The 11,279-nt window shown below is 39.6% G+C and overlaps 1 protein-coding gene across 1 annotated transcript; it reads right to left on the bottom strand.

Annotated features, from left to right (window-relative positions):
• Nucleotides 1–220: 220 nt before the first annotated feature.
• On the bottom strand, nt 221–10,795 carry LOC311040254 (tetraspanin-8-like). Its single transcript, XM_084050422.1, has 9 exons — nt 10,601–10,795; nt 9,458–9,523; nt 8,741–8,854; nt 7,637–7,711; nt 6,950–7,045; nt 4,572–4,673; nt 3,905–3,940; nt 3,650–3,733; nt 221–2,427 (listed from the first exon to the last, which is right to left on the bottom strand). Exons 1-9 carry the CDS (start codon nt 10,658–10,660, stop codon nt 2,293–2,295), a joined length of 768 nt encoding a protein of 255 aa, XP_083906548.1. The 5' UTR covers nt 10,661–10,795; the 3' UTR covers nt 221–2,292.
• Nucleotides 10,796–11,279: the final 484 nt, after the last annotated feature.

Genomic DNA, 11,279 nt, shown 5'->3' with positions numbered 1-11,279 from the left:
TGATAACAGCATGACTAGCATTGTCCTGTTTTCAGCACACGTAGATCGGACATTAATTAAGCAAGAATTCACAGTAAACGTGTACAGTACAATTTTCTGTCTGACATTTTTATGTCTATGCTCATATTATTTCATTCAAATGAAAACCGGAAGATCCTGTGTTCAGAGTGATTGACTTAATAACTTCTATTCAAGTGCAGTGTATGAATCATTCCACTACAACTGCATTACTTAAACTCACAAATGATGTATATTCCTCAGCAGGGAATGGTCAACTGACTGGTGCAATATTTATTGATTTAACGAAAGCTTTTGATTTAGTTGACCGATATCTTCTTTTAGACAAGCTTCATGCTATTGGCCTTTCGCAAAATGCCCTTCTATGGTTCAACTCATACCTACATAATAGAAAACAGTGTGTTGTCCTGCAAGGAAATAAATCTTCCATGGTGGTTCAACAAAAAGGTGTTCCGCAGGGTTCTACATTAGGACCCCTTCTTTTTTCTATCTATGTGAACAGTCTGCCCTCAATTTTTAAACACTGTTGTTCCCAGCTTTATGCCGATGACACGGTTATCTATACATCCAGTTCAGACACATCACAAATTCAACCTTCGTTGCAATATGACTACAATATTTTACAAAACTGGCTCTTGCATAACAAATTACTGCTTAATAAATCAAAGACTTTTATCATGATCTTTGGCACTAGACCTAAACTCAAATCCACTCCTGCTTCCTTTATAATAACCAGTCATGACGGCATGCCTCTGCATAAAGCTGACAACATAAAATATCTTGGTGTATGGCTGGAAAGGTTAACTTTGGAATAAGTGTCTTATATAGATCCAGAGACTGTTTTTCACTCAATGTCCGTAAGAAACTGGCTACACAATTAATACTTCCATTGTTTGATTATTGTGACGTGGTATATCAAAATGCCTCGAAGAAAGATCTTGTTCCACTTAACACAGCATATAGACTCTGTAGATTTGTCCTTGGTTGTCCTTTTCTCACACACCACTGCATAATGTATGACAGACTTCAATGGCAATCACTACAAGTAAGAAGACACACGCACTGGCTTCAAATGGTATTCAAATGTATTTATTTTAGTTATCCCATCTACCTTAAACGCTTTTTAGTTCCCATTCCTTTAACACAACGTACCAGACACTCTACACAGGTTTATTTTACTGTCCAGTTGGCACTTGGCAAGTAGTAAATTTGGTAAACATGCCTTTTCTTTCAAAGCTCCTTCAGATTGGAATAATTTACCGGTTAATATCAGATCCATTTCAACATTCCCACTTTTTAAATGTGCACTGTCTTCTTACTTTGAAGTTGTATGCTCTTGTTATCGATAAACCTGCCATCATACATGACGCCATACTTTATTTTTTTCAGTTCTATTAATCTAAATACTGTTCTTTAGTCACTGTGTTGAACATACCATTTTCAGAATGTGTTATATTACTGGATTTTATGCATCTTAAGGCTGTGATGTTTGTCAAGGTTCATAATGTTATTGTGTGTCTGTTTTTCAGGGCTGGATTAACACCTCACAGTGCCCCTGGGCACCACCAACTGCCAGTGCCCCCCCCTCATGCGGCCGCGCGCGAAGCGCGCGTGCGCGAATTTTTTTTTTTTTTTTTTTTTTCTTCCTCTAATCTAGATAATTTTACACTGTGTTATTTGTATTAGATAACAACAAAATGGGGAAAAAAATCATGGAAAAAAAAAAAAAAAAAACACATTTTTTTTTTTTTTTTTTTTTCAACCACCTTGGGGTGCCCCCTGATGCCCAGGGCCCCGGGGCACGTGCCCAAAGTGCCCATATGGTAGATCCGGCCCTTTGTTTCGTTTGTTTCGTCTGTCTATTTTGTTTTGTCTACTCAGTGTACATGTAACGATTGTGACATGTATTTATGTTGGGACCTCCTCTAAAACGAGATGGCTCATCTCAAGGAGTTTATCCTAATAAAGAAACTTGAATCATGAAAGCTTTTACTCTGACTTGGGCCCACATTTTGCTGAAAGTTGCCAAGCCATTGCATGTACAGCTGAGTTTTGGACTGCACCATTATGTGCATTTTCATTCATGGGAAGACACTTTTAGAACAGATAAAAATCACTTTTAGTCTTTCCCCATGTTTGTCTTTAACCACGTTCATTTTACGTTTTACATTTTTTCAATCTACAAGCTCAAGATGGGCTATTTTTTGTTTTACTATTCATCGTACAAAAAAAAGTATATAGGGCATAAGTGGTTAACGAAACTCATTGTACACACTATGGTGTGTTGAACAGCTCCTGGTATTTGGGAAGCTTGGGGGTGAAGACAGCTGGCAGCTTCAGCACCATGGTTGGCTTGGTGACGTCTCGCATCTGGTGGATCATGGTGGAGGACAGCACCATGCCCAGCACCTGTGAAAATCAATGTACGTGAATACCAACATGAGGGCAATACTAGTACTACCAGATGTGCTATATTATCATCTCTGAGAACTAGTATTGCCGGGTAATACTTTAATTAAAATGAGCATTGCCATGGCAATAATATGGCAAGCTTTTAGGGGGCGTGGCCTTTGGAAATAGGATTATGCTGGAGCAGCGGGCTTCTGATCTCCAAATCACATCTTTGTGGTCAGCGGAGATAGTTTGCGAGCAAAGGAATAAGGAAACAACAGCAACCCTTTAGAGCTGAAGGAGATCAGAAATAGGAGAACTGACAAGTAAAGTCAAAACCTTTTGATTTATATTTAGCATGAATGATCTTAAAGCCAGATTCATACTTGGTTGCATACAGTACCAATGTCACACACCGAAAATAAGAGATCTACAAGTTCGCAACTTTTGCGACATTGTGAGCTTGTAGATCTGGTATTTTCGGTGTGCGACTTGCACGTCTTAATTACCAGGTCTTATGTATTAACTGAAGACCTGGACGTGTGGCCAATGATGTTCGGCCACTCAAGATAGCGAAACAGCATTGGCCACGCCTCCAGGTCTTATAAGTTAAGTCATCAAGACCTGATAATTAAGCCAAATAGGGCCCAATATGTAATTTCAAGCTTTTTTGTTTTTGACTTGATACATTTAACAACATTACAATTGTTTTAAACATTTTAAAACATATTCACAAGGATCACTTGTAATTATCCTATGGACCACTGTGGGCCACTAGTGGTCCATGATCCATTCATTCTCAAAAGAGAACTCGTACTCCTCACTGAAAGTGGCTGTAGGAAGCTTCATAGAGCTCCTTCTATGTCCTACTCTGCGTATTTTTTGTCCTAGAAACGCTTTAAGAACAATCCCTTGGAAAGATTCTGAGATGCCCTGGACTTCAATTCATAGTGTTTAGGTTGTTTCATACAACTCAGAACTTGTTTCACCTATCATCCTGTCTTAGGTTTAGCTATTCTTCTGTGCAATAAGAAACCTAACTGCAAGCCATTATCGAAAATGTTGTAATTTAAGGCTGACAGTCAAGGCCCAAGTCTGCATTGAAAGAAAAAAGCTACACAGAGCTGTCCAAAGTAAAACTATATGACTAAATAAAATAAAATAAATTCTTGCATCAATGGAGTGAAGCTAAAGACTAAATTAAACATCACTACATTTGTTGTTGTGTGTTGTAACTCACCGCCATGACAGCCAGGGTGAAGGACACGCCCAAGATGTAGTCAACAAACAAGTTAAAGTAGCTCACAATGATAGGGAAGCAGGGCTGAAGAACAAGATAAGACGATGAGTTTTAATCTTCTGTTTTGAATCCCCATAGTATAATATTTTGCTGTAGCTGAAATTCCTTTGAATAGGGCTTCAAGGTAGGAAGAATGTTGATGATTTGAATACTTTTCTCTGTAAGGCAGGCATAATTGCACTAAGAGAGACTGACCTGTGGGTAGATGGTCTTGGTCATCTGGCCGTATGACTGGACAGGAGAAATGCAAGTCATCACTATACAACAACTGTGTGTGTGTGTGTGTGTGTGTGTGTGTGTGTGTGTGTGTGTGTGTGTGTGTGTGTGTGTGTGTGTGTGTGTGTGTGTGTGTGTGTGTGTGTGTGTGTGTGTGTGTGTGTGTGTGCGTGCGTGCGTGCGTGCGTGCGTGCGTGCGTGCGTGCGTGCGTGCGTGCGTGCGTGGGGGTGTGCGTGCGTGCGTGCGTGCGTGCGTGCGTGCGTGCGTGCGTGCGTGCGTGCGTGCGTGCGTGCGTGCGTGAAAGAGAGAAAGCGAGAGAGCTACGGTATGTGTTCATTAATTATCTAACCCTGTTATTTTTGACTCCCTACATAACATAATTTGTGGACTCACATTCAAATGTGCACGCACGCAAATGCATATGCATCGGAGTATGTTTACAGTTCATGTGTGAAGCTGTGCAATGCATGCATGCATAGAGAGAGTGATTACTGATATGAACAAATATGAATCCAAACACTAGTTGTTGTTGTTTTCACCAAGCAAAATAATGTTTTCTGACAGTTGAAAACAACAACACAAATCACTATGTACAGTAGTATGCATGATATGTTTGTTTAATGTGTACACGTGTAGGCTACTCACCACGGTTGTGCACCGCCCCTCCATCTCATGAGAGTCACACAGGCAGGATACTGGGATTTGGTTCTTCCAGTCATTGGAGGAGAACAGACCACAACAGTGGAGCTAAAGAAAGACAAACAGGAAAGGAACTTTTTACATTGAAGTCATTTCTGGAGACAGACAGTGGACAAAGTGTGAGCCCTCTCTCTCCATTAATTAACAAAGAAAACCCTGACAAATAAAACCCTTTAAAACATTGAGACATTAATGAGGGACATCAAATATAAAATACATTGAGTTGGTATTGTAGTGTATGTGCCGTCGTGCCCATTTGGGCATGTGCATGTGGGCTCATGTGTGTTCAAATACAGACAACAACTGGTTTAATCCTGAGTGAATGCTGTTTATGTGTGTGGTTCACGTGTTTGTTGTAGAAACTGCCTTAACCGTCATAAAAACAGTTTCAGTTCCTGGCTGAGGTTTTTCGGTTAGCCATCAAGACACCCTTTTCGATTTGACTCAAATATGATAAAAGAAAACAGGACATGCAGGACATGCAGGACAATGGCATCATTGACTCGCATGCTGTGTGAAACTGATCTGAAAGAATAACAAGTTGTGGTAGAAGTTGTCAGAGTGGTGGAAGCCACATGTCTAGTCTTAGCTGGCGGCAGACACTTACTGTATGTGTCTCTGATACTTTTATATGTGCTGTTTGTGCATGTATTTGTGCATCTGTATGGGTTGGAATTTAATGATTGTAAGATTAGTGTAAGGCAAGGTTTTTTCATAAAGAACATTTCAACAACTAGCCATTTGCCAAAGTGCTTTACACAAAACAATGGTGCATTAAGACAAAAAAATTGTACAAATTAAAGACAAATAATAGAATAAAATTACAGCACGCAATAAAGTAAAAACCAGCGGCAAACAGAATGGTCTTCAGCTTTGATATAAAGTAACTGACAGTTGTAGCACACCAACAGTTTCCTGGGAGTTTGTTCCATATGTAGTGCATAAACTCAACGCTGCTTCTCCACATTTGGTTCTGATTCTGGGTTCAGAAAGCAGACCTGTCCCAGATTACTTGAGAGGTCTGAATGATTCATGATGTAGCACAAGATCAGAAATGTATTTTGACCAAAATACATGCCTGCATGCATGCATGCGTGCGTGCATGTGTGTGTGGTTTACTGGTTTAACATTCATTTACTGAGAACAGGAAATGTCAGATGGTGAATTGTTGTTTTGTACAACAGTGGTTTCACATCAGGCACGCATTCACTGTTTATTCAAACGGAAACAGTGTTGCGTTGAACACCTGTTGTGTTACTCAAGCGTTGCAACTATGTGGCAGAAGCCCATTCTTTGCTGAAAGGCAAACATTTCAGGTGAAGGATAATCCACTTTACCATTGAGACTTTTGTTACGATCTATGAGCTAATTATTTTGAGTATTATCATCAATTAGCTGATCCTCTGTTGTGATATAATATGGTGAGATTGATCATTATATGTAGAGGAGAAAGTAGAGTATAAAAGTTTATGAAACTGTCACTGCACAGTGCTACATACAACAATCAAAAGATACAATTATGTCTTTTGAACGTCACACCAAGATGCAGTGGACAGATTTGTAAAGGACTTGGATCCATTGTGCACACAGCCTTTTTAAGGAAACATGTTATTCCATACGGAAAACGTTGCATACTAACGGCCCCATTTTTTTTTTTTATTGAATGTACCCCAGCAAAATGAGCTGCTTTCCTAATCTTTATTAGTATGGTTCCACTTGGTGAATGTCTGTGTTCTTTAACCACTAAACCCACTACTCTTTGTGAAACAGACCTGAGTTGCAACTGTGCTTGGTCTGCTGTTGTTTCCTTCTACACCAAATCTCTTTGACAACTCTCATCTCTTCGTGGCGCACTATGAGCTTGTAGATAGGCTATTTCTGGCGAATGCCCACCGAGGGCGTTGGTGTTTAAGGGCCTATTCACACTAGGTGCCTTTTATAACGGAAATGTGCTGCCTACAGCGTCTTTTCTGCAAAAAAAAAAAAAAGAAACAAGAAGGGACGGGCCGTGTGATCAACATAAACATCTACAGTATGTGATTTAACAGACATTTCTTTTCACAAATATGTATTGACCACTATTGGATACTGTATAGGCCCTGACTTTAGTTTTTATTCTTCTAGAGCACAGCTATTCAAACATCTCTAGCAGTCTGCTATACAGGATTTTACTGGAGTTTCGGGTCCCAGACAAATTCGCAAGATCATCAAGGAAACCTCTCATCTTTTTGTTCCCTGGCTTTAGAACTGGGGAGCTAATGATAGCCCCTATAGACAGTGCAGGCCTATGCATGTGTTAAAGCTGTGTGTAAAGTCTGTCTTACCGTCTTCTGCATTGAGTGCACTAGATTATTTTTCCTCTGAGTAGTCTTGTCCAATGGCACAGCTGTTTTAAACATATCTTCCATGTGCTCCACCATCTACACACACACACACACACACACACACACACACACACACACACACACACACACACACACACACACACACGCGCGCGCACACACGCACACACGCACACACGCACACACGCATACTCGCACACACACACACACACACACACACACACACACACACACACACACACACACACACACACACACACACACACACACACACACACACACACACACACACACACACACACACACACACACACACACACACTCTCACACACACACACACACACACACACACACACACACACACACACACACACACACACACACACACACACACACACACACACACACACACACACACACACACACACACGGTTAAGTAGCTTAGATCAGATTTGTTGACATGTATTCAGATTGGTTGGCTGTTAAACATCATTGTTTTAACCTTCAATAAAATGTATACTTCGTTGTATGAAGAATAGCTTGAAAATCAGTTATTTCCAGTGAGCAACACTGCCGTACAACAAAGTATAAATGAGGTTTTAAGTTATTAACTCTACATTAAGTGTGAAACATTAGCGTTGCTACTTGTTTATCATGATAACATCACACCTGAGGACGAGCAACAGCAGCTGAGACTCCAGTACTCAGCATTACAATGCTTCCAGTGATCATAAACACCAAGAACTAGATGGAGTGGAGACAGAAATTGGAAAAAAATGGGGGTGGGGGTGGAGGGGTTGTAGATACAGTGTCAATGTCATTGTAGGACAGTTTGCTTTGGTTCTCACAGCACATGGATGTAAAAAAATATATAATATTAGACTAGTATTGTACAAGTAGTCCTATTATATTGTTGTAGTTCACTTATGTATACTTCGATTATTTACATTACTTTTTTTGCTCTTCAATAGCACATCTGCAACTATGTTTCTGTACATGCTGCCCTACACACTCTGTTTAAGACAGAGAGGTCTGTATATTGTCCACTGTTGTAGCCAACATTAAAGTTGTACTCGATAGTAAACTTGTATTAAATGACAGATGTTTGAGCCAAAGCTTTTAAGGAATAAGCTGTGAAGAAGGGAGGTTGGTGAACATCCGGGAATGGCTCCTCAGTAATGAAACTAGGAGGCAATGCTTTTGGGTCCGTTTTGAATTCTGGTCTCCCACTCAGAAACTCATTCAGAAAGTCCCAGCCGGCCAAAAGAAGACAATTGTTCTTGGTTTATGTCAACCTCCAACTGTCAACTTCCAGCTCACAGTTTACATTTTAGTATTCCTACTGCTACAACTACCACCGCTACTCTACTAACTAAATAAATGATACATGACCTGATTTTTACTTTATACTGTGCACCAGTGTTGCACACCAAAATAGCAGATCTACATAAACAATGTGTTGCGCTATGATGCATTACAATGTGATTTGACAGGTTGTGAGCTGGTACATCTGCTATTTTGGTATGCAACATGGCACACAACCAACTTACCAAGTATAAATCATCCATGACCCTTTTGGAAGTCACCTATTGGTTAGAGAAGGGACTTTCCAGAGGTAGGTTCCACTTCATGGGTCTTTAAGTGGATGCTCAGGTTGTGCCTTCACGCCAAGCCCCCCTGGTCTACAGACTGTAGCCAGCCTTGTCATCATGCATGCATGTGTGTCTGTGTTACAGTGCCCGTGTGCTTGTGTATGAAATAGGTTCAACTCACCATGATGAGGGCCAACTTGTTTTCATTGTGAGCACCATAGGCTCCCAGAAGGGAGATGATCAAGGTGAGAGTACCCAGCAAGTACAGCGAGAGGAGTACTATTTCACGGACCAACTACAGAAAGAGAGAGAGAGAGAGAGAAAATAACATTTGTAGACGGCTCACTTGGCAATGGGGCCACGAACAAACCATAGGGTTCATCGCAGAATCTGATAAGTTTAGATAGATTCGATTATGAGATCTTGCATGAAGTGTCGATATTTTGGCCTTGGGGGTGACGCTACTACAGGATAGGTCATGAGGTGACTCAAATATTTAGGTTTATCTCCCAGTGAGCATGAATGCACTCATAAAGTTTCATGGCAATCTGCCATGTGTACAAGTTTAGCCCAAGGGTGGAGCTAGAGGAAAGATCATGGAGTCATCAAAATTGGTGGCACAGCTCCAAGCGGCAATCCAGTCATATAAATAGTACACTTTTTACCACTGAGAGTTGTATATATAAAAAAGTGAAAATGGGGAAGTGAAGGTTCAGAAATAGGGAAGTTGCATGGTTAGCCAGCTTCCTCTTATTTAGGTCACCTAGAACAGAATAGCCAGTCAATATGTGAATGACTGATTAAAGATATAACCTATAACATTGTAAATGTGTTACATTTTTAATTGCTTGATAAGGTCCACTACACTGTGTGTGATCTGTGTGTATGCCTTTATTACCTCTGTGTCCGTATGTCGCCAGGTGTCATTCCACAGGCCCAGAACGAGGATAAGTACACCAACAATCTGAAACATGAGAGGACAATATCATCATATATTATTTATTGTCCTCAGCCAACTGCAGGCCAATTCACATCTACAGTCAGGGTCCACAAGAGGCCTGTTTTTATTGCCTCCGCCAGGCCGAAGGGGTGGCCGCGACTATGTTTTGCCCCCTGTCCGTCCATCCGTGTGTCCGTCCGTCCGTTTGTGAACAGCTAATCTCAAAGCGAAATGTATTATATTACACAATATTACATTACGATATCCAACATCCCAGATGATATAGTCTCATATCACAATATCCATATAATATATCCAGCCCTACCATGCCCAAAGTTAAAGCTTCAATCTATATAATTTGAGTAGCCCCAGACCATTAAATATGACAGAAGCATAGAACATCCTATGTTATTATATCCTATGATCACTTAAATAATTCTGGATGTCCAAAAATTAGGGTTAGGGTTAGTGGTGAAGGATCATATCCAAACTAAATAGGCGTATATATATATATATATATATATATATATATATATATATATATATATATATATATATATATATATATATATATATATATATATATATATATATATATATATATGCCTATTTAGTTTGGATTTAGAAGGACTTATGGAGTTGACATGTTATGGTTGAGACACATCAAAGACATTTTAATAAACCACGTCTTTCAGGGTCAGTTAAATTAATAGTAATTTATATTTATAGGTGAGGTTTCACATTCCACCTAGAGTAGGCTAGACATTTGTAGTATTGTCTGAACCACTTCAGCCCTATTTACATTTTGGTCATGCAAATAGCAGATCTACAAGCTCACAATGCATTGGTAGATCTGCTATTTTCAAAATATTTGTATACATTTTGAACTTGTGAAATGGGACATTCTGCACAATTTCTACTTTTGGGACTTCAAGTACATTTTGATACCAATACTTTTGCACTTTTACTTGTAACAGGGTATTTCTACATTGCAGTATTGATCCGTTTACTTTTTCCACCACTGGAAGATTATGAAGTGTGCACACTTCTTTACGCTTAGTATTTCCATTTAGGTTTGGAGAACCAAACATTAGTACTCACCGAAAAAAGTAAGTTGTAGGAAGTGAACAGACTCTTGAGACGAGGGTTGATTTTTGCCATAGTGAGATTAATAGTCCGTCTTTGAGCAAATGTGAAATGTTGTGCTGTCTGTATGTCTTCCTTTCCAGACGTGGTAAAGACAACGTGGGCAGATCCTTCACATAGATATATATGATCCTTCACCACTACGTCTTCATAACAAGTTGAACAGGGCGGAAACCTTTGACTCTTGATTCAGCTCTAAATGGTATCATAGGCAGTGGTGTAAAAACTACTCGCGTCTTTTACTTTTAAGTAAAAATATCAATACTACTGTGTAGGAATACTCTGTTACAAGAAAAAGTCAATTACAATTTTTACTTGAATAAAAGTACAAAAGTGTAGGTATCAAAATGTACTTAAAGTACCAAAAGTAGAAAGTACTCATTGTGCAGAACTCTGTAAAAGGTTGCAGCCCTGACAGGAAATACCCGTCACCCTAGTTAGTAATAGTCAGTGTTATGAATAGTCCATGGCCATCTAATGACGTCTATGTTCTTATACGAGATGCATCATCTGTTGTCCCAAATTCCAATACATCATGTTCATTATTTATAAGAGATGCATCAACATTGTCATGTTCCATATCCAAAAAGTTTTAGGATTTAGAAAGAGTTTTTAAAATCAGCCTCAGGTCTGC

The sequence above is a fragment of the Gymnoscopelus microlampas genome, assembly GCF_963454915.1.
Source record: "Gymnoscopelus microlampas genome assembly, chromosome: 23".
Lineage (NCBI taxonomy): Eukaryota > Metazoa > Chordata > Actinopteri > Myctophiformes > Myctophidae > Gymnoscopelus > Gymnoscopelus microlampas.
The sequence above is the reverse complement of the archived record's forward strand: the minus strand, read 5'-3'. Positions and strand labels throughout refer to the sequence as shown.

What these genes read in the sequence shown, in the direction of transcription:
- LOC311040254 (XM_084050422.1), bottom strand. Translation starts at nt 10,660, where the DNA reads ATGGCAAAAATCAACCCTCGTCTCAAGAGTCTGTTCACTTCCTACAAC. An exon ending in GGCGACATACGGACACAGAG is followed by an intron (nt 8,855 to 9,457) that starts GTAATAAAGGCA and finishes CTCTTTCTGTAG; the next exon opens with TTGGTCCGTGAAATAGTACT. An exon ending in TCACCCTGGCTGTCATGGCG is followed by an intron (nt 2,428 to 3,649) that starts GTGAGTTACAAC and finishes TGATTTTCACAG; the next exon opens with GTGCTGGGCATGGTGCTGTC.